Source organism: Lagopus leucura, unplaced genomic scaffold, assembly GCF_019238085.1.
Source record: "Lagopus leucura isolate 7727_CA_CO unplaced genomic scaffold, USGS_WTPT01 Super-Scaffold_100001, whole genome shotgun sequence".
Lineage (NCBI taxonomy): Eukaryota > Metazoa > Chordata > Aves > Galliformes > Phasianidae > Lagopus > Lagopus leucura.
Genome location: NW_024962262.1, coordinates 1910336 through 1933655, shown reverse-complemented (window position 1 = coordinate 1933655; position 23320 = coordinate 1910336). Strand labels below are relative to the sequence as shown.

At 40.7% G+C, this 23320-nt stretch overlaps 1 protein-coding gene across 9 annotated transcripts in view; it reads right to left on the bottom strand.

The window, feature by feature from the left end:
* ZMYM2 (zinc finger MYM-type containing 2) overlaps window positions 1-23320 on the bottom strand; it is a 93829-nt gene that overhangs the window by 43475 nt on the left and 27034 nt on the right. For all 9 annotated transcript variants that reach the window (XM_042868481.1, XM_042868489.1, XM_042868487.1 and 6 more), the window contains 3 exons: window positions 15269-15557; window positions 11750-11915; window positions 10759-10971 (listed from right to left, as the gene is read on the bottom strand). In XM_042868481.1, coding sequence (XP_042724415.1) covers window positions 10759-10971; window positions 11750-11915; window positions 15269-15557 — 668 coding nt within the window. The remainder of the gene's footprint in view (window positions 1-10758; window positions 10972-11749; window positions 11916-15268; window positions 15558-23320) is intronic.

Sequence of the window (23320 nt, the reverse complement as noted above, 5' to 3'; positions counted from 1 at the left end):
AAGCAGAAATACCAACGGTAAAGCAAGACAAAACTCAGTAATTCTGACCTGCCATTTGCACTATTTTTACCTATCACTGAAGTATGCATCTCATGCACCATAAAGAAATATCTAAATACCTTCCTTGCTCAGAGAGCTCCTAATTTAAACTACAATGAGTTATATCAAACAAACAGACAGACAGCTTATTGGTATTAGAAAATGCTCTACTGACACTTCTTCCACAGAGTGGGTGTAGCACCTTGCAGAGAACAACAAAATTCCAAGATACTACAGCAACTTCAACATTTGCACATGCCACTGAAATGAAACCTTTACTGTGGATTTCCTCCTAAAAGGAGTCTGTGTCCAGATATCAAGCTTCCACCTATGGGAGAGTATTTTACACGGTTCCAGTATTCTGCCTTCACATCTTGCTTTTATTTTTTGTCCTTAAAAATATACCCAGTACCTGATAATCCTCCTCACCAGCCACAATACTGCAAAAATTCATACTCGGCACCAAGACCAAAACGCAGCCACGGACCTATGAATTGAAGCTACTCTGCCAATACATGCTTATCTTCTCTAGCTTGGTGAAGAGACAAAGCTGGAAATTAAGAATACGTTAAGTTATGTCAGTGAGAATACAGGTGATCACACTTCATATAGAACTTCACTTATTTGAAAAAGTTCAGTGAAAAATGACCATCAGAAACCTACGTGCATGTATGGTATTTCTAGAACAACGCAAAATACAAATCTAGAAGTCCTGGTGGAAATGCGATGATACAGCTTAACAAACAGCATTCAGGAATACAACCACAAAACAACACAGAGTTAAGTGGAACTTTCACAAGTTCTTAGACTGAAAAAAAAAATTGCACTATAGAAGATGGCAAGACAAAAATACTTTAAAGAAAAAATTATAGTAAGCTGCTCAGTGCTTACTATACTTACTTTGGAAGCAGTTGCTTCCAAAGACTTGCCATCATCTCGTTGAAGCTGAAATTTGTGTATTTTTGTTACTATTGACAGCATTCCCCAAACTTCTAAACTTAAATATTAAAATTATTTTTTAAAAAAGTAGATCAATGCTATTAAAGAGATTCAAGTGCATCTGAAGCTGTTAATCAATCAGCATTATATAGCTGCAGTGGAAATATATTTCAATAGTCCTACACAAAGGCTTCCCATTTACTTCTCACGGTTCTCATGTACCATTACATTTGTATTCTCACATTCATCACAATAGCTTGCCTTTCACCTCTGAGAATCTGCAGCTATAATTTCATCCTCTAGGAGTAAAATTTGAGAACCATTTCTCTAAAAGTATTCTCAAAGCTCCAATAAGCAGACAATTCACTAAAACTAAGAAGAATCACATAAGCACATAGAAGAAGATCCCTGAGGCATGTTTCTGGCCCAGAAGCATGACAAATGCTAATGACAGAACTACAGTACCAAGAGTAGTATATTGAAGGGCATTACAGATCAACTGTTGTCTTTCTTTAACGTAAGAATTCACTTGAAGTTCAACAGAAAGATGCTGAAGACAAATAAAAGGGGATGGCTCTTCACATAACAAGGTGATCACTTCTTACTGAAGTGTTGCGGATGTTAGCACTATGAGTCCTACAAGCACTCAAAAGATTCACTGAAAAGAGGAAACAGGATCCCTTCTTCTTGAATGCCAGAAAAAAATACCATCAGCACACCTGTCCTGTTCTCACTCTTCCCTGAATGCCCACTTCCATGCCCTGCAGGTGTCACAGTTCCTGATGTGAACCAGCACACCCATCCTCATTCTCTTACTACGGAATATTTTTCTAACTGAACTTAAACAGTTTTTGCCATACACAAGGAAAAGGGAGTTTAGAAAACAAAGAAAACTAAGAAAAACTAAACCATGTCAGCATCATGAGAAAAAAAAACCTCTATTAGTAGAGATAGTAAGAGAACAAGGAACAGTGAAATCTTCATTATCGACTGAGTAAGGAGAGAAAGAAACAAAACACAAATCTTCCTGATTTCATTATAAACATCACTGCTTTGTTCCTTACTTCAGAAGCACGGAATCACATAGATAGGAAAGGACTTCCAAAGATCTCCAGACATCTCCTGCAATGCCCTGTTCAATGCAAGTCCAGCGCTAGCTGCTCAGATCTTGTTCAGACAAGTTAATCATCTCCAAGGACAGGCATTCCAAAATCTCTTCGAAAAAAAAACCTCTCTGAAGTATTTCATCAGCCTCACGGATTAAAAACAAATGACAAACAAAAAACACCACTATTCCTTGTATCTAATCAAATGTCCCTTTGTTTTAAAATAGTGTCTGTCATCTCTCATCCTTCCACTGTGCACTTCTGTAGCAGCCCAATCCCACCTCCTATGAAATCCTCACCTCCCTTTAGCCTTTTCAAACCTGAACTCATATCTCAAAGCTTGTCGTTCCTGGCCTTTGAAAACACCTTGGTAGCTTACCATTAGACCTATGCCCATATTTTTCATTACAGAGAATCCAAAACTGAATACCTTACTCCAGAATCAGTTTCTGAACTGTAGATAAGGGTGGAAAAATAAGTTCCCTTGACTTGTTCATCACCCTCTTGCTAATACAGTAACAAGTTGTCTACAGAGGCTGTGAAGCTTCCATTCTCTGAGATACTCAAAACGATGGCTTTGGTTCTCGCAACCTGCCTGTAGGTGGCCTGCATTGAACAGAGGGATGGACACAGTTCTCCAGTTGTATTCCAACTTCAGCCATTCATTCTGTGATTTTGTGGTATTGAATCATAGAATGGCCTGGGTTGAAAAGGACCACAACAATCACCTAGTTTCAACCCCCCTGCTACGTGCAGGGCTGCCAACCAATAGACCAGGCTGCCCAGGTATTGCCTGTGACGCAGTTGAAAGACTTTACTGTAAAGGCACACTGCTAACTTCTGTTCAGTCTGTCCATCACAATACCCAAATCTTTTCCTCCAAAGCTGCTTTCTTGGCAGTCATCTCCCACTCAAGAAGAGAGACTGACTTCACCTTGCTCTCTCCATGATACCTCAAGAGTGGTAAAAAATGGTAATGGGTAAAATGTATGCATTTCAAACTGGCCTCAGTTTCAAAGCTTAAGGATGGAATGAATTCAGCATCAATCACCACGATAGAGTACTAAGCATTTGCCTTCCATGCACAACTTCCCGCAAATTCAAAAAGCTCCATCTCCACGCTATGCCTGTGAGTTTTCACAGTAACCTATGAAAAATGTAAAATTACCATCCTTAAACGTGTTTAAGAAAATGTAAGTAAAAACACTGTTACCAAGTTATAAAGAAAATAGTATATATTAGACTGTTAAGGAGAAAAAGATAAGCTAATAGGCAAAATTTCTAGAAAACGGCAATGATATCCTGAGGGGAAAACTGGTGCCCAAGTACACCTCTCTCTCACTCATCCACCTAGATTTTAGTTAGATCTCATTAGCTTTTGGCCTCTCGCAAAGCATGAAGTTTAAATACCGAAATAAACATTCTTACTTTCATTCTTTCATTACATGTTTGTAAACAGCAGACTTATTAGATTTCTAGATCTACTCCACATTATAGAAATCAGGTCTATTTCATGATGTGTGTCTCACGGTTGGTAATTTCAGGAAAAAAATATGAAAAACATTTCATAGTTTCCAGTTCTTAGGATTCATTAGTTCAGCATGCATTTAAAACCTTCATTCTATCAGCTAGAACAGTATTCCACTCAAATTGGCGGCTACAAAAGTCTATCGAGAAAAAAAGAGAATAACTGGATATACTCCAGAAATAAAGGTACAGCTACAACCGAAATGCAAATTTCTGGAAATAAAATTCATTTGGGAGGCCATTTATCTTCCTGCCATTATAAGCAATAATCCTTTCAGAAGTAGTCTTCCTTAATATCATACTGAGAGGTTCCGGTTTTGAGCTCCTCTCGCATACGTCCCACTTAAAGAAACATCAAGCCCAAGAACAAGTATCAGAATAACATTACAATCTCACAGCACTTTAAAAGTAAGCCTCACCTCTGTTTACAACTAAAACTAATTGAAGTCTCCTTTATTGACCTTTTTAGCTGCAAGAACATCTCAATAAAGGATATTAGTGCCTAAGATCTAGGCACCTGTGCTACAAGCTATTATTCTCCATTAAGAGCAGTATTATCTCCTGTACATTCCTTCTGAAGGATGAAGAAAAGCTGCCATGTAATAGAGTGTTCTTGTCATAATCACTCCCAGGTGAGGACCAGGAGACTGAGAACACTAGAAGAGCAGTTGATTGCTAGAGTGCTATATAGCAGCACAAAGATTTGTTTAGAGACAGAGGAAGTGCTCTACAATTGATCTCACATGGTCCACGTAAGAAAGATCTGTACTTACTGCAGCTTTATGAAGTAACGGTTAACTATTAGAAATAAGATTAGAAATAGGGAAAGCTTCTAGAAAATATTCTGGTGCAGAAACAGAGTCAAGTTGTGTTCAAATAGAATGTAAAGGATGGAGAACAATTATTTAAGTAGAACAGTATAGATATTCACTACATGGAATTCTAGGGTAACAGAAATGCATTAGTAAGGCAACCAAGGAAGCAGCAGCTAAACTGCTTCAGATTTATTTGAAAGGATGGTCCAGATGGATCCAGAAGCAGCACACACATCTAAGAACCAGATGTCAGCAGAATCTGTAACAGCAAAGAAACAAGGAACTATATTATATATTCAGTCTTTTGTAATACCACACTTAAACTATCTAACAAGAACAACTGCAAATTCTTCCCTGCTCCAACTGAAGACTTTAAGATTGCTAGCACCTCAAAAGCATTCACACAAGCCTGAAGAGCAAAGGTTGAAGTACTTGCTTCTATGGCCCTTGAACACAAAGCAGCTTGTGCTTCAGCTGAACAACCAAGTGAACAGCATGTGCAGTAACTTTTCTCTGGCACTGCTGGTGCTTCCCTCTATTTTAGTCAATTTCATTTCCACTCCAAACATTTAGGGAAATCAGAGCTGAAAATCCCTTCTTCCCTCACCTCAAAAAGTTATTGACTGAGTGAAAACTTCTCCTGTTTCAGCTCTGTGGTTTGCCTTTTATCAACCTTCAATGATCCCAGGTGCTGCAGTACACTGACGATGTGGCTATTCCCATTCTAACATCAATACCTAGACACATCACCTCCTTGCTTCTTCTCCGTAATAATTTCTTGTGCTGCCGTGCAGAGCACATCTCAAAATTCTGCTATAAGTACTTCTCTTCAAAAACGTACTCTGATGTTCCTATTTCACTTCATTTACAATACATGGGAGAGAAAGAAAATATCCTGAGCACTTACTACTAATATATCTATGTAATGTTGTTGTTTTTGTTTTGGTTTTTAACTGAAGAGCAACAGACTTTGCATTTGAAGAAAGACATTTGAAATGGTAAAATAAAGGGTATTAGGATAGGATATCTTCCAGAGCAACTCGACTTGTATCAGAGACACAAGAAACTGGAGGTGTAAACACCAAGCAGCCTCAAAAAACTATCCAACAAAAAGCCCACAAGAAAAACAAAAAAAAATCTGAGCAGGAAGGAAGTGGAAATGACATTAGTCTTTATTTGTCAAGAAACGGCCATTTAAACTATGGAGATGAGGTAGAAAACATCCAGTTATTTCCATTTTAGAGGCATACACAGTATCAGATTTGAGATTATTTAAGCTGAGTGATAAATAAGACAGATTAATTAATACCAGACTAAGTATTACTTGAAGTTTAGACATTGGGAAAAGTTTTTCCACTGAGGGGGTGGTGAGGTGCTGCAACAGGCTGCCAGTAAGGCTGTGGATGCCCTGTTCCTGGCGGTGTTTAAGGGCAGGTTGGAAGGGGCCCTGAGCAATCTATTCTAGTACTTGATCAAGCAGCTGGCAACCCTGCCTGTAACAGGGGGGTGGAAGTTGATGATCCTTGAAGTTTCTTCCAACCCAAGCCATTCTAAGATTCTACGCAGTAAAAGAGAAGTAGTTTGCAACCTGAGAAAGAGGGTCTACCATTAAATCAGTTTGATTGAAATGGCTGAAACCACAACACTGTCCCTTTAATGAGACCAGAAATATGTAAAAAATAACAATAATAATAATAATAATAAAAAAGAAAAGAATCTGAGAAATCAGTATTTCTACGGGCTGCTCAACTCTCACAGCTACTAGTTTTACCAGCTGTACTTACTGAAATACAGCCATTTGTAACAAGAGGTTAAAGAGCAGTGACAATTGCAGGAAGCAAATTATATAACTATTTGTAGCACCAAAAAACAACAAAAAATCCACCAAAACAAAAAAACCACCCAACCAAACCCCCCCCAAAAACAGAAGTACAGATCAGTCTGGATACCCAAGAAATATGAAAAAAATCACGTATGATGCATGAAGCAAGTTAAAAACTCTAAACGCTTGACTATAATACTATGCAACAAGACATTTTAGCAAAGCATTGAATAAACTTTAGTAGATATCAGTACCTTCTGTGAGAGTAAATATGAACTTTAATAATAATACTGCATTGCAGAACAGCTATGTATGTAATAGCATACACTGAAGGTTCCTAAACCTCTGTACACATAAAGCAGATGGAACAAGTTTTAAGAAGACTTTCACAGAACAAATTGTTAGGCAAAGAATAGAGTCAAAGTAAGAAAACACAGCTGTCTAGATTGGGCTTTTCCTATTGCTCTTCTGTAAGTGAATAGATAGCTTGAAGGGATGGCACAGCTTGGTTAGTCTTGAAGCCCATTCAGGAAGCCTTCATCCAAACAAGCAAGACAACCCAATATATTCTCATTCAGTGCTGAAGGAAAATTCTCACTAGTTAAGAGATACTGCAAAGCTATTTTTCCTTACAGCACATGACGACCACTACTTTTAAGAAGCACAAAAAGCAAAGTCCAGTGATATTTTTAACAAGAATTTTAGTTACAGAAAAAAGAAGAAAAACAAGCAACAAAGAAAGAAAAAAGTAAAGAAACATTAGCAAAGAATCAAATGCCTTTCACACCAGAATCAAGAGCACTGGACTGACTAGGCCAGTAAGCAAAGTAGTTAAAGAATGCAGCTGGAAGTCAGGTGTTGCTGGTAGCACAAGCCATGTCATGAAATTCACTTGTTCCTTAGAACAAGGTTGTCAGATCCATACCTGCTTCAACAAACCAGGGCACAAACAAGATTGACACTACCGTGAAAATGAAGGTGATTATTTTTCTTGGTACAGAGTATCTACAGTATTATCTGGAGCAGAACCACTGAAACAGTGTATGTAACAGCTTTGGTTAATGTCTTCACTGCAAGCATATTTGAGGTCTGTTTCAATTTGCTGCACGTATACTGATTTTTAAAATGGGTCATTTCTTGTTTTAATGATGGACACCTACTCAGAGACATCAAAGTATGTAAGCATTTGCACAATTTTGTAGGCAATATAGTCATCTCCTTGCCAGATACTAATCTCATTCATCTCCAGGTTGGGTTTTTTTTGTTTTCTTTTTGCATCTTTAAGTCCTTGCCTCCCTAGATGTGAAGAGCCAGAACCTCAGCTCAATAGCTCAGCTCAATACAATTATTACGATACTAGTTGCCGTTTTCAGGTTTACAAAATAATAATAATAATTAATAAATTCCAGTAAGGATTTTCTCTTGACATCATTTTATCTAAACTGTGATAGTGACTGTGTCTTTAGGGAGATTTTTAATGTCATTTTCTCTCTCACTTTTATTTTATTTTTTTTTAATTAAACAGCTTGACTTGCACTTAGCTTTTCCATGCACTGCTACTTTACTATCAGGAAACGATTCTTGCATACTGTTTTTGCATATAGTCAGTGGTCAGTAGTTAGGCTGTGACTATCTAAATTTTTGTGGGTTTTTCCCGCCTTCAGAGCACAGTATTTTCCATAGTAAAAGAAACTTCAGCTCTGCAACTTCATCAGTTGTAGGCAAGAAAAGAGCCATCTCCTATCAGGAAAGCAGAAAACAGCATACAGGATTCAAGATCATTTGTCTCGCAGTTTTAAAGCGGATTCTGAAGTAGGAAGCTACAGGCATCCATGGCTTTTAAACACGATTCAGGCACTTCAGAGAAAGACCTACTTCCCATGGCAGGAAATGCTCTTATTTCCCTGCCTCCCACCAATGCAGTCTAAAGCAGAGGAAAGAAACTCTTCATAAACAATGGATCACTTGAGCTCAGTGGCCATTCCAACAGCCACAGCAATTTTTATTATGCACATCTTAGAAAAGAAGAAAAACTGTCCAGGATAAGTTGATAAAAATCAATTTTTCAAATCAGTGTAATATTTATTCAAAAAATAGGGATGAGGTATATAGATAGGTACAAGTAATAAAAACCAGGTTTCGTTTATTGCTGCTACAAAAGTAAAGCATAGTGATAGTCTTATGACATTTACAATATAAACTGCTTAACACAAAGCTCGTACCAGCAAAACCTATTTATTGTACAGTAACGTAAGAAAACATTTGCTGAAACTTATGTGACACACAGTAACAAGTTGTATAGCACAACGCTGAAATCAAATGACATCAACTTCTCCTACATTATTGACTCCAGTGTTTATTTCAGTATTTAACAGCAACTCTCCCATATTCTCTCTTTCCTTAACAGCCAGATCCAAATCAAAAATGTCCAAGAAAATACTGTTACTACTGAATAAAGAAATCTATAATTTGCTCATCTTGGCCCAATGAGTTTTCAGTGACATTTTCCAAAATCTAAATTCCTTTTCAAAAACAGAATTCCTTGAATACATTCAGTTCAAAAATCTTAATGGAAGCTTAAATGAACCTCACTAAACAACTAGTTGCTTTGAAATACTAACTGCTGCACCCTGAGCAACTTTGGCACCTACAGCAACATAACAAAAAAGCTCCTAATTCAAAATTAGTTTCCTTAAAAACACCCCCAAACTCTCATGCTCCGTGAGCATTTGAAATCTACCAGTGATTAATTACATTTAATCACCAGTCCAAACAAGATGTACATAAGAACTAGAGTTAAGCTTCGCACAGCCTGTTACAGTTTCCCAGCACCAAGAAAAAAAAAAAATTAAGAACTTGTCTCAATAAACCCTCCTGTCAGAACTGAATGCACCAAAACAAAGTATGTTTCTGAATTTTAAAAGCTTCTCTTAAGGATCTGCACAATAATGTGCAATATCCACCACTACTTACGAAGATTGCGATGTTCTGCAAACTGCTCCTCCTCCCCAAATCAAACTAGAAAATGCGACTTGCTACCCACACCCTTCCCATTCTCAAATACACATCTAAACACAATGTAAAAAAAAAAAACATCTGAACAGAGTACAGTCTGTAATGGAAGTACAGATTTATCATTCAACCTCTCAAAATTCCACGTTCATTTCTTAATTCCATATGCAGTGCATGTTATACTGGTTGTGTGGGAATGTCTCAAGTTCAAAGTTAATCTCATGCCTTTTTGTTTCTTCGAGAGACAGTATTCAACGTTTCTTCAAGTCTTCCCATGGCTTCTGGGCATGCCTATGTTTTTAGTATCTTGGAAACCTATCCTGTCCCTTTTGGATTAGCTGTGACAAAAGAACAATGCTCATGTTATGTTTCCAGTTACGCTATTTACATACGCATGTTTCCAGTATTGCTGTTTGCACATTCCATACACATAAGAACAGACAACCCCAAAACAAAAAGTAGCAAAACTGAACGTCCTAACAGAAAATACAAACATACATGATGCAACGTTATGGAACTTATAAACATCCAGTGCTGGTTTCTTGTTTCTCTTGGGTCACTGGTTTCTTAAAAACGGAAGGAGATGAAGAACGAACCTCAAAGCAACACGCAGCACTGGGGCCACTCACATGGTCAAGTGCATGTTTAAAATCAGGTAAAGAAATTAATTCCTAGTAAAACAGTAATTTCAGATTTCACAGCACTATTACTAGGAACTCAAGGCAGTATATATTGAGGAAAAAAAAGATAACAAAATCTCCAAATTGCACATAACCCCCAAAGTATTTAATATTTCAAATATTGTGATTATCACTTAAACCTTCCAACCCATATTAGCACTGGTTCAGAGCTAAGTTGGCTCTGTAAAATGTAAAGTGCATCTCTACTCACCATCAGATTTCTTGATTTGGAATTATTTTTAAGCATAAGAATAAATGAAACCCAAACCAAGTAAAAATAAAAACAGAAACTTTAGCCCACAGAACAATGAAAGTAACTATCAATTTAAAAAACTGTACAGTGAAGGAGATTAGACATAACATAGGTACACAGTCAATGTGTTAGACTATTCTCACAGCAACATCCAACCTACATGCCCCGTGTACTTCTCAAAGTTTCAATTGCATACAAGCCAGCTTTTCTATCCAGAAAAGAACACTGCTTGAGGACTAATAAGCTTGCATGACAGGCTTGTTATTCATACACTCCTAAATGGTGCACCCATTAGAAAGAAAGAAATTAAGAGAAGGGTTAATTGCAATGATATTTGATTTATAACAAATAGGTACTGTTATTAGAGTAACATCAAAAGAAAGCCAATAGTAAAAGACCCACTTGGGTTAGTTTGTCCCTATTTGTACTCTCACACTCATTTCATTTTTAGAAATTTTTGTTACTTAAGACTTGAAGATTAAAAAACCATGTTACAAACAACAGCATACACTTAATGAGTATTAATGCTTGTTTCACTTAAATTTATAGGTTAAGAAATAATTACCTGCTTGTATTCACCAACGCAGTTCTGACAGCAGAATCTTTTCTGCTGACCATCAATAGTAAGAGTATTGTTTCCAGCTCCTTTACTGGGCAAATACTCCCCACAATGCTCACAGCAATTCATTATTAAACCATTTGCCATCCTGTATCTATTGAAGCAGTGGTCACTGCACAGCTTATGAGTCATATTTTTAAAGCTAACTTCATGACGAATCTAAAAAACAAAAACAAAGTACTCCATTATCACACAAGCACAAAGCAGAAAAGCCAGAAATCTCACATTCAAGCACAATAACTAAAACCAGATTTTGCTAGCTCACAGAATAATTAAAGGACAGATCATACAATACAGAAATAGAAATTTATTTTCTTTCTGAAGTTGTAGAAAAAAAAATATCTTAGACACATTTGTTCTTGTTGCCTACAAGCAAAGATCAGAGAAGAAGGTAATAATTGGATATCTAGAAGAATTACAATTTTATAAAATACTCCTGTAGAGAATGGTGAGAGATATATGCATTAAAAATTCTGTATATTAGTAATCTGAACTACAGTGGGTCCAGTAATGGCATCAAGGAAAAAACCCACATTATTAAGAATTTAAAACTAAGTAGATGGTACTTACTCCAAAGTTACCTGCATAATTTTTCAAAATACAGGGTAAAAAATTCATCTGTATATCCTGACTTCTTAAATGACAATTTTATTTGCCACCCTGGTAACAACTGCAAGGCTCAATGACTCATAAAACTGTTGGAAGTAACCACTTCATTTTTCTTAGAAGTCCAACAAAGTCAACAAGAGTAATTTTAATCTGAACTATTCTCTCCCTTCACTCTCTCTTCATGAATATTAAGCTTATCTCATTGCATATGAAAACACTAAATCATTATGCACCTCTTTATTTTCAGTTCTCTCATTTGTAAACTGATATTATTGAAACTATTGTCATTACTGAAGATAAGAATAGAATCAAACAAAACCAATCAGACCTCGGTTAGTTTACCACAGATAGTGCATCTTGATTTATTCAAAGCTCCTTTTGAAGGATTCTGTTTATCTTCATAGAACGATAAACATGATGTACTGCAGAACTCCTGGAAAGACTCACTTGAATCAACTTGAGCAACGATGGTACCTTTCATTGTTGTTATATCTCTGAAAGACAAAAGAAATCCTCTAGAGTGTACATATATAAACATATATGCCCAAACAAGAACTCTTTATAGCTTGTAACATTCATTCTTCCTTTTAATGCTTTCATTTCAAGCCAGTTCTGTGGGTGCAGAGTTGTTAGTCACATGCCAAACAAATATCTTCTGTTAACTAAAATGATTAAAACTCAACCACAAGTTTGCCCAGAAGCCTTCTCACCTGAAATTTCAAGAACAGTTAATAATACCACTAAAGTTCCAAATCATTTGAACAGTTCAGCTGTCCGCAAAGCTGCACCTATTTAATGCATTAAACCAAACACATAACCATCAATAACATTAATCTGAAATACAAAACAAATCCTCTTCTCCTCTCTTCTCCTCTCTTCCCACCAAAGTTAATTTCAAACTTTCATCTTCCACTGTGTGCTGCACATGTAACAAGCACCACATTCATCAGCCAGCCTTTCTATCCAGATCTCTCAGCTTTGTAAGGCTGTCCCACTGGTAGCTTCACTCTTAATTTCCAAACTATCATATTCTATGAATTAGAAGTAAGGAAAATAAACAGATGTGTTCTCCTGTGCCCACTAATCCAAAGAAATATTTTATCAATGTACAGGAAGTGCTACTAGACAGAGAAAATAAAATGTGGACTGGCTAAGTTTGGCTCTGTATTGTGATTGAGATTTACAAAAGACATGCTCCACTCATACACAGGAGCTCTAAAAGTAGGATGAGTGAGAAAAATGCTGTATGCATCCCTAAACAGATTCCTCTGAAAGTAGGCCTACAAGAAAGCTGGAAATGGACTCTATCAGGAATTGGAATGGCAGGACAAGGGGGAATAGCTTTAAACTAAAATGGAGAGATTTAAATCAGATATCAGGAAGAAATTATTTAATCTGAAAGTGGTGAGACACTGGCACAGCTGCCCAATGGATGCCCCATTCCCTGAGGCACTCAAGGCCAGGTTGGATGGGGCTCTGGGCACCCTCAGCTGGTGGGCAGTAATCCAGCCCATGACAGGCAGTTGGAACCCAACGGGCCTTAAGGTCACTTCTAACCCAAACCACTTCATGATTTTCGCAAATAAACTCGTACCATCCCCTTAGCATTACCACTTGCAAGTCTGTCTCCTGCTGAAGGAAACTCGGCAGCTTTTGGTTTGCCTTTCAGCAAGCTAGAAGAGATTCAGGTTAGGGAGTGACACGCTTCTGGTCTGCAAAACAAAGCCAAACCCTGCCCTGAGGATCTTAAGAGTTTCTGGCTGGACTCTATAAGGATTTATAAACACAATTAGCTCTCAACAAAGTAGATGAGTCTGAGATCAAAAAGCTTTAAACTTCACGTAAGTTGTTGCTGTTTTTTACGTAAGGGTAGTGAAGCAACGAAACATACTGCCCACCAATGTGGTAGATGCACAATCCCTGGAAATACTCAAGGTCAGGCTTGAAAGATACCAGGCTTGCTAGCTTGGAGAAGTTCCTTACTTGAAAAGTGAAGAATAACCTCACCTCAAGAAGCGTCTAAGTGTGACTTCACAGAGATTCCTTAGAAATCAAACAACTACGCAAACTATTTTAAACAATGCAAAAAAGCTAGGAATCTGTTATTTTCCCATGATTCACAAATAAAGCATTTTCATTTGCATGTTGCTGAAGAGCAATCTTTTTATTTCTGACTGAAATCTTGAAAACTCGTGGCTATGTTAGTGTTCTCTTGAGAATTGTTCTTTGGATATACTTACCAGTGCACCGGTGCACAGCCATGAGTTTTCAAGATTTCAGTCAGAAATAAAAAATTACTCTTCAGCTTTATCTATAATCTATGGAAGAATATTTACCATACAAAAGGGGCATAAAAAAAAAAAGGAATCAGTGTACAAACCATCAGAAAGAGTACCGTCTTAATTAGCTCCGTAGAGGTAACTGCTCAGAGAACGGGAGCTTTTACATCTATTTTAAAAGAACTAAAATATTAAATCTGAGATATTTAAGTGTACCAAGGTATGAAAACAAAGGATATAAATACTTCCTATACTGTGATACTGAGTCTCATGAGAAATGAAAATTCAGACAGATCTGAATTGAATACAAGCCATGCATTCACCTCACTGCATATTAATATAAAGCTTCCATTAGTTCAAATACATGATTCTGTGATTCAGCCACAATCATCTTCTCCAAAACATTCATTAATAAAGGCAGTCCTTACTAGAAGCCTTCTTTAGTTTGGTAAGAATTAATCATTCAATTAGTATCAGTGCAGGGCATACCAGACTGAGATTTCACTGGAAAAGGTACAGAAAAGTATGAGTACCTCAGAACTGGTATAGCAACAGAACAAAACAGTACAGCTAGTACACCCAGCACTAGGAAAATAAAATCACAGAATCACAGAATGGTTTGGGTTAGAAGGGACCTTTATTTCCAACCCCCCTGCTGCAGGCAGGGACACCTCTCTAGACCATGTTGTTCAAAGCCCCATCCAGCCTGGCCTTGAACCCCTCCAAAGAGGGGGCATCCACAACCTCTCTGGACAACCCGTTCCACTGTCTCACTATACTTACAGTAAAGAATTTCTTCCTAATATGTAGGCCAAATCTACCCTCTTCCAGTTTAAAGCCATTAGGCTTCATCCCATCATTACATGTCCTTATTAAAAGCCCCTCCCTAGCTTTCCCGTAGGCCCCTTCAGATACTATCTTGGAATTCCCCTTTGGCAATTTTGAGCTATGGAAACAGCTGAAAAATTTCAAGTCAAACCTATCCAATAATTCAGAATAAGCCACTCTGAAGTATGCTTGTCACCCTTTCTACTATCCCCTTAAGTTGCAACTTGAAAAGTTGTCACTGCTGCACATACTCTATGGGACAAGTTCAAAGCTTCTCCTCCTCTATATACACGGTCAACACTGAAAGAGTTCAGTTTTCAGTTTCTACTTTTTTAGATCTCTTGACTTTGTATCTTCTACTTTCAAAATGAATGGTTTCTGTGCAAGAGGTCTAGTCTTTTCATGAGAATTTTTTATCTAAAGAATATATTCTGCCACAGGATATAACTCAGACAACCTTCACCTCCCTGCTTCCCCCACCAACCCCGCCTTTTCTCCATCCTCAAAATCCCTAGTTTGTGTTTGCCTTTCATGGAAATAACTTGCCCTACTCTGATTTCAAACTTACTTTCTTCTTGTGTAAACAGTGAATTCAACATTTACAAATGACATTAAACTGACAGTATATAAAGTACTTGTGTAGTCAAATTTTATCTCATTAACAGTACAATTATCACGAATACATGAGAATCTCAAGTATTACTGGATTTAGCTGCTAAGTAAAAAAAAATATCCCTTACTTTCTGCACATGACACAAAGTTTCTTTGGAGTGGGTTTGTGTGAGAATGATGAGAGGCAGGTAGTAGAACAAAACAGATGAGCTGATCCTTTCCGTTGATAAGCAGTCTGTCCCTTTTGCAAAGGCTTTTTGCAGTTTGCACATGTAACTTTAACCTGTTTAGAAGGCGGTGGCTGCTGAGTAGAAGGCTGGAAGATCTGTTTGGGTAGTGATGCTACTGGTGACAAAGAATCCACACCTGGTTGCTTTTGATTCCTAGGGAATGAAGCTGATTGGGATATCCAAGAATCTTCAGTAAAGAAAAAAAAAAGTTAAGTGAGCAAACATGAGCGCATACAGAGAATTATATGGTCATAATTTTTTTTTTTCCTGGAACAAATAATTATAGTGGCATTTTAGAAATTCAGATTCAAAATTCACTTTCACAGTACCACTCTCCACTGCTGAAAAAAGCTTCAGAACATGAACAAGACTCAGAATAGTCCCATTCTACACCTCTTGCACTGTGTTTGCAAACGGGTAATTCTGATCTCCAAACCAACAGAACTGCAACTACCATGGTTCAAGACACAAGCTTTCCGAATTTATCAACATAAGTATGAAAGCTTAAGATTTGCATTAGTTATTTTCTTCTCAAGCGAGCTTTAACGCACAACTGATAAAGTTATTTAGTCCTGTCTCTGTAGCAAAACACAGAGTTGAGCTAGTCTCTTGGTAATCTCTTCGTCTAGCCTGCAGCCAAGGAGTTGTACTGTGCGATTTCCATCTACGTCACTGCTTACTGTAGAGTTTGCTTCTGACGTGACAGTCTTCTCAACACAACAAATACCACTTAATCTGCAGACCAGCATAGCCATGAGAGTTTCAAGTTTTTTTCTGTAGAAATCTATGCCCCTAGAAAATAACATTCCACTAAGTGTTGGCAGTAAACAGTTCCATGTCCTTCTACTCCAGATCTCACCAGTCTTTCAAATGTATTTTTGGACAACAAACTGTTGTGGAACTATGCCACTTTTGGCACATCTTTTATGGAGTGACGTTTTACAGAATCATCTGCATATCTACTGGGTAGAAAATTTTACCCGAGTTCTTTTTACGCACCTGGAAACGTTGCATGCTTCTGGTTAAATTACATCATCAGTATCCTGTTTTGAATCAAGAAACACAGCTTGGACAAGAAAAATATACAGTTCTGTCCTTCAGTAAACTTTGAATTCTAGGCTTTTCAACAGAACATAAGCTTTCATTTTAATAACTACCACCATAGTTCAGGAACTTTGAGCTTCTACAGGATGCCAAGATTGATACATTACTTGAGTATAAAACAAAACATGAGTAAGAACTTCTCTTCACTGTAACAAACCATTTACAAACATTTTCAATAATATGTGTCAGCTACCCCAAGTACTCTCACAGAACTTGAGACTTACCTTTCAAGCCTGTGATTCCACTCATTTAGACAGGCATTTCACTTCTACATACTATTTCACACACATAGCTACCACTCTATTTGACAGTAGCTTGGACTTCTCAAGAGCAACAGTATAAACAACTCTGATTTACTGTTTTCTAATATGTAGATGTCACATTAACAGGAAGAAAAAAAAAAGTATCAGGAAAACAATATTCTGTGTTTGCATCTTCAAGGCTTCAAATCCTCCAAAAATGAAAGCAAACAGGGAGGATCCAAAATACCCAACTCTTCAATAGATGGCTTAAGAGCTGGTGCAGGCGCAAGAATTTCGGCTTTTTTGACCATGGGGCAATTTACACTGCACCTGGCATGATGGCTGCTGATGCATGCAGCCTGTCCCTGAGGGGTAAGAGGATCTTAGCTGAAGAATTAGCGGGACTCATTGACAGGTCTTTAAACTAGGAATGAAGGGGGAAGGGGACAAAATAAGGGCTACTGGAGTTGAACGGGTCATTCGAGGGCTTATACCAAACTCCATGGGCAATGACGGCAGAGTGCATAGGGAAGGACTAGGGCAGGGGGATGCTGGGGATGCTGCTGTTCTAGGGGATCCTAGATCCCTTATAAAGGTGGCGAGACGGATAGCCCGGCTGAAGTGCCTTTATACCAACGCACGCAGCCTGAGTTACAAGCAGGAGGAACTGGAAACTGTGATGCACTCGGGAAGTTATGACCTTGTTGCTATCACAGAAACATGGTGGGATGACTCCCACAATTGGGATACTGCCATCGACGGCTATAGACTCTTTAGGAGAGATAGGCGAGGTAGGAGGGGTGGGGGAGTTGCTCTCTATGTCAGAGATTGGATAAACTGTGAGGAGCTCCCTACGAGAAGCAGTCAGGAACAGGTTGAGAGCCTGTGGGTTAGGATTAGAGATGGGACAAATATAGGTCAGCTGGTGTTAGGGGTATACTACAGACCACCTGATCAAGGGGAGGCTGTTGACGAGGCTTTCTTGCTCCAGATGCGTGAGATGTCTGGCTCACGGGCTCTTGTCCTGGTGGGGGACTTCAACCATCCGGACATCTGCTGGGAAAACCACACGGCGAGCTGCAAGAGCTCCAGAAGGCTCTTGGAATCCATTGATGATAGCTTTCTGGTTCAGGTATTGGACAGACCGACCAGAGGTGAAGCGTTGCTGGACCTGCTGCTCACCAACGCCGAGGAGATCATCAAAGGCGTCAAGGTTGGAGGCTGCCTGGGCTCCAGCGACCACGCCCTGGTTGAGTTTGTGATCTCAAGCGATGTGGGCCTGGCAAAGAGCAGGACCAGGACACTGAACTTCAGAAGAGCAGACTTCAAGCTACTCAATGGATTGCTGGCCAAGATCCCCTGGCGCGCTGCCCTCAAAGACAAGGATGTTGAGGAGAGCTGGCGGCTCTTCAAAGATGCCCTCCTGGAAGCACAAGAGGTCTCCATTCCTCTGAATAAGAAAGTGGGCAGGCGAGGTAGGAAACCGGCTTGGCTCAGCAAGGACCTGCTGAGAGAACTGAGGGCGAAGAAACGGGTGTACAAGCTCTGGAAACAAGGCTGTGTCACCTGGGAAGAGTACAGGAACGCCGTCCGGACTTGCAGACGTGGGATCAGGGAAGCCAAGGCGCAGGCAGAACTGAACTTGGCAAGGGACGTGAAAAACAATAAGAAAACCTTCTACAGGTACATTGCCCAGAAGAGACAGGCCAAAATGGGCGTACCTACTTTGGTAAATTTAAAAGGAGAACTGGCTTCAACAGATGAAGAGAAAGCTGAGGTGCTGAATGAGTTCTTCACCTCGGTCTTCACTGGTGGCCAGGATTCTAGTCTTTTTCACGTCCCTGAACCCTGCATCCCCAAACCTCTATGTGGGGACCAAGGAGGTAAATCCCTCCCCACTGTAAGGGCAGAGCAAGTCCGAGAGTGCCTCCTTAGACTGAATGAATACAAGTCTATGGGGCCGGATGGCGTGCATCCCAGGGTCCTGAAGGAGCTGGCTGAGGTGGTTGCCGAGCCGCTCTCCATCATATTTGAGAAGTCGTGGCTCTCCATCATATTTGAGAAGTCGTGGTGAGGTCCCGAACGACTGGAGGAAGGGTCATGTCACTCCCATATACAAGAAGGGGAGCAGGGAGGACCGGGGGAACTACAGGCCGGTGAGTCTCACCTCCGTGCCTGGGAAGATCATGGAACAGATCCTCCTGGACAACATGCTTGGTCACATAAAAAATGAGCATGTGATCCGAGACAGCCAGCACGGCTTCACCAAAGGAAGGTCATGCCTAACTAATCTTGTGGCCTTCTATGATGGAGTGATGGCATTGGTGGACGAAGGGAAGGCGACCGATGTCATTTACCTGGACCTGAGCAAGGCCTTTGACATGGTCCCCCACCACATCCTCATCTCCAAATTGGAGGGAAGTGGATTTGATGGGTGGACGACCCGATGGATAAGCAATTGGTTGAAAGGCCGCAGACAGAGGGTGGTGGTCAATGGCTCTATGTCCAGGTGGAGGCCGGTAACAAGTGGTGTCCCCCAAGGGTCTGTCTTGGAACCGGTGCTCTTTAACATCTTTATTAATGACATCGATGAGAGAATTGAGTGCACCCTCAGCAAGTTTGCTGACGACACCAAGCTGAGTGGTGCGGTTGATACGGTGGAAGGAAGGGATGCCATTCAGAGGGACCTCGACAGGCTGGAGGGCTGGGCTCGGGTGAACCTGATGAGGTTCAACACGGCAAAGTGCAAGGTTTTGCATTTGGGCCGGAAGAACCCCAGGCACCTGTACAGGCTGGGAGGAGCGGTCCTTGAGAGCAGCTCGGCAGAGAAGGACCTGGGGGTCCTGATGGACGAGAGACTGAATATGAGCCAGCAGTGCGCTCTGGCAGCTCGAAAGGCAAATGGGATCCTGGGCTCCATCAGGAGAGGGGTGGCCAGCAGGGACAGGGAGGTGATTGTCCCTCTCTACTCGGCTCTTGTGAGGCCCCATCTGGAGTACTGTGTCCAGGTGTGGAGCCCTCAGTACAAGAAAGACATTGAGATTTTGGAAAGGGTCCAGAGGAGGGCAACTAAGATGATCAGGGGGCTGGAGCACCTCCCCTATGGGGACAGGCTGAGGGAGTTGGGCTTGTTCAGCCTGGAGAAGAGAAGGCTGTGGGGTGACCTCATTGCAGCCTATCAATACCTGAAGGGAACCTACACCCAGGAGGGGAGTAAACTCTTCAAAAGGGCTGATAACAGCAGGACTAGGGGAAATGGTTTTAAGTTGAAGGAGGGAAGATTTAGGTTGGATGTTAGGGGGAAGTTCTTTACTAGGAGAGTGGTTAGGCCCTGGAACGGGCTGCCCAGGGAGGTTGTGGATGCCCTGTCCTTGGACGTGTTTAAGGCCAGGTTGGATGGGGTCCTGGGCAACCTGATCTGAATGTGTATGTTTGGTGGCCCTGCTAGGCAGGGGGGTTGGAACTACATGATCCTTGGGGTCCCTTCCAACCCGGGTGATTCTGTGATTCTGTGTGATTCTGTGATTCAAACAAATCACTGAAGCACAGAACCATTGGCAGGGACCTCAGGGTCCCTCCGCTTAACCCTTGCTCCAGCAGGGACACCCAGAGCAGGGTGTCCAGGACCACCTCCAGGTGGCTTCAGCAGATCCCCAAGGAGGAGACCCCACAGCCCCCGGGCAGCCTGTGCCAATGCTCTGTCACATGCACAGCACAGCAGCACTCCTGGTGTTCAAAGGGAACCTCCTGCATTCCAGTTTGTGTCCAGTGCCAGAGTAAGAGGCAATGGGCATGACTGAAAAGAACCTGGATCCACTCTCCTTGCACCCCTCCTTTAGATAATCTGTACACGTCACTACTTTCACTGAGAAGCACATACAAATCTCTAGAAGAAAAAGGACGGAAATTCTGAAGGAAAAAATAAAATGGAAATATTTATCTTGAAAATGTTTCCTGTATAACTTCTTCATCAGTGACACTGAGAGGGGGAACGAGAGCCCCCCTCTGCAAGTTTGCTGATGACACCCAAGCTGTGTGATGTAGCTGACACACCCAAAGGACAAAATGCCATCCAGAGAGACCCAGACAGGTTCAAGCAGTGGGCCCAGGTGAACCTTATGTAGCTCAACAAATCTAAATGCAGGATCTCTCTGAATAACTGAAACATCCAGACAATAAATTTCTCAAACTTCAACTTAGATGTCAAATTTAGATAATAAATTTAACATGAATACAACAAAAAGAACACAAGATAACATCTGACTTAAAGGCTTATCTTCATACTGCCATTTCCAAAGTAGAATATGGAAGATACTAACACTTTAGCAAAAGTACATTAGGTGACACAACTAAAATGAAGAACTGCACTATTTAAATATTTCTTGAAAAGTACATAGAAAATCCATGATTTTAATCAATATATTACAAGTTAAGCAATGTAAACAGTAAGTGTCTACTGCACTTGGATTCTAACTTACAATAATTTTTTTTAAACCACCCCAACTAGTCTGAAGCTAGGCCTTTCGCAACAGTGGTCATTCATGCTTTTTTTCCCCCCATACTTCTTCCCCAGCTGGGCAGCAGAGTATTGGCATAGAAACTCAAAATATTTTGAATTACTTTTGCTATTCTACAGAATTTAAGCTTCCACATTTTCACGTAAGACCACTGACAACTGTCCCATTTTATTTTAGTAAGACTTGCTTACAATACACAGTATACTGCTATTTACACAGAAATAACAAAATCATACAATGAGGTTTCCTGTGTCAGCTGCAAGAAGTTTCACTCTCACAGGCTCTCATCCTGATGGGGGTTTCAACCACCCAGAGAACACAATGAGCCATAAGCAATGCAGGAGACCCCTAGAGTCCACTGTTATTACTGTTACTGTCTACATGGGGCTAGGGGATACACACCCCAGGGTCCTAAGGGAGATGGTTGAGGTGGTTGCTGAGTTACTCTCCATCATGTTTGAAAAGTGGCTGTCAGGAGAAGACCTCAGGGACTGGAAAAAGGGAAATATCACTCTCATTTGCAAGAAAGGGAGAAAGAAAGTCCTGGGGAACTACGGGCCTGTAAGCCTCGTATCTATGCCTCAAAAATCATGGAACAGATCCTCCTGGAAGACATTCTAAGGCACGTGAGGGAAAAGTGGGTGATCCAAGAAAGCAAGCATGGCTTCACCAAGGGCAGGTTGTGCCTGATCAATCTGGTGGCCTTCTATGATGGAGTGAAGCACTGGTGGACAAAGATAACGCAAGTAATATAATCTACTTGGACTTCTGCCAAGCCTTAGACATGGTCCCTCCACCCACCACATCCTGTCTCTAAACTGGAAAGACATGGATTTAAAGGGTGGACTATTTGGTGGAAAAGGAATTAGTTGGAAGGTCAGCCAGAGGGCTGTGGTCAATGGTTCTACGTCCAGGTGGAGGCCAGTAACAAGTGATGTCCCCCACAGGTCCATCCTGGGTCTGGTACTCCTTACCATCTTTATCAGTGACACAGACAATGAGGTCAAGTGCACCCTCAGCAAGTCTGCTGATGAAACAAAACTGAGCAGTGCATTTGATAAAACAGAAGGACCTGATTAACTCAGAAGGTAGGCCCCTGTAAATCTAATGAGGTTCAAAGCAAAGTGCTTTGTTTCCTTTGCTACTCCATGACAGCAGTCCTGCTGAGAAGGACTCACGGGTTCTGGCTGAAGAAAAATTTAACACGAACCAGCAGTGTGCTCTTGGAGAAGACTAATGGCATCCATCCATTCATCCTCAGACTACCCTGACCTGAAAGTCTCAGATGGGGAGCTGAACAAACTTCCCCACGATTCATGTGGAAACAGTTAAAAGAACTACTACTGGCAGCCCACAACTTGAATAGATACAGTCCTTGCTGGGTAAAGAATTGGCTGGATGGGTAGGCTCAGAGAATAGTGCTGAATGGAGTTAAATCCAATTGGAGAACAGTCACAAGTGGTGTTCCCAGGGCATGGCATTGGGGCCTGTCCTGTTCAGTATCTTTACTGATGACCTGGATGAAGGCATTGAGTACACCCTCAGTTTGCAGATGAGACCAAGTTGGCAGGAAGTAGTGATCTGCCTGGGGATAGGAAGGCCCTACAGAGGGAGCTGGATAGGCTGGATCGCTGGGCCAATGGGATGAAGTTCAACAAGACCAAGTGCTGGATCCTGCACTTTGGCCACAACCACAGCCAACACTACAGGCTTGGAGCAGAGTGCATGGAAGAGTGTGTAGAGGAAATGGATCTAAGGGGATCTTGGTCAGTGCTTGGCTAAACATGATAGAAATAGCATCGCTAATAGGAGCGGGAAAGTGGCCATCCCTCTGTACTCAGCCTTGCACCTCGAGTTCAGTTTTGGGTCCCTCACTACAAGAACGACACTGAGGCCCTGGAGCAGGTTCAGAGAAGGGCACTGAAGCTGGTGAGGGACTTGGAGCACAAGCCTTACGATGAGTGGCTGAGGGAACTGGGATTGTTTAGTCTGGAGGAAGCTCAGGGGTCCCATTATCACTCTCTACAATTGCCTGAAGGGAGGCTGTGGTGAGGTTGGCCTCTTCTCCCATGTAACTATGATAGGAC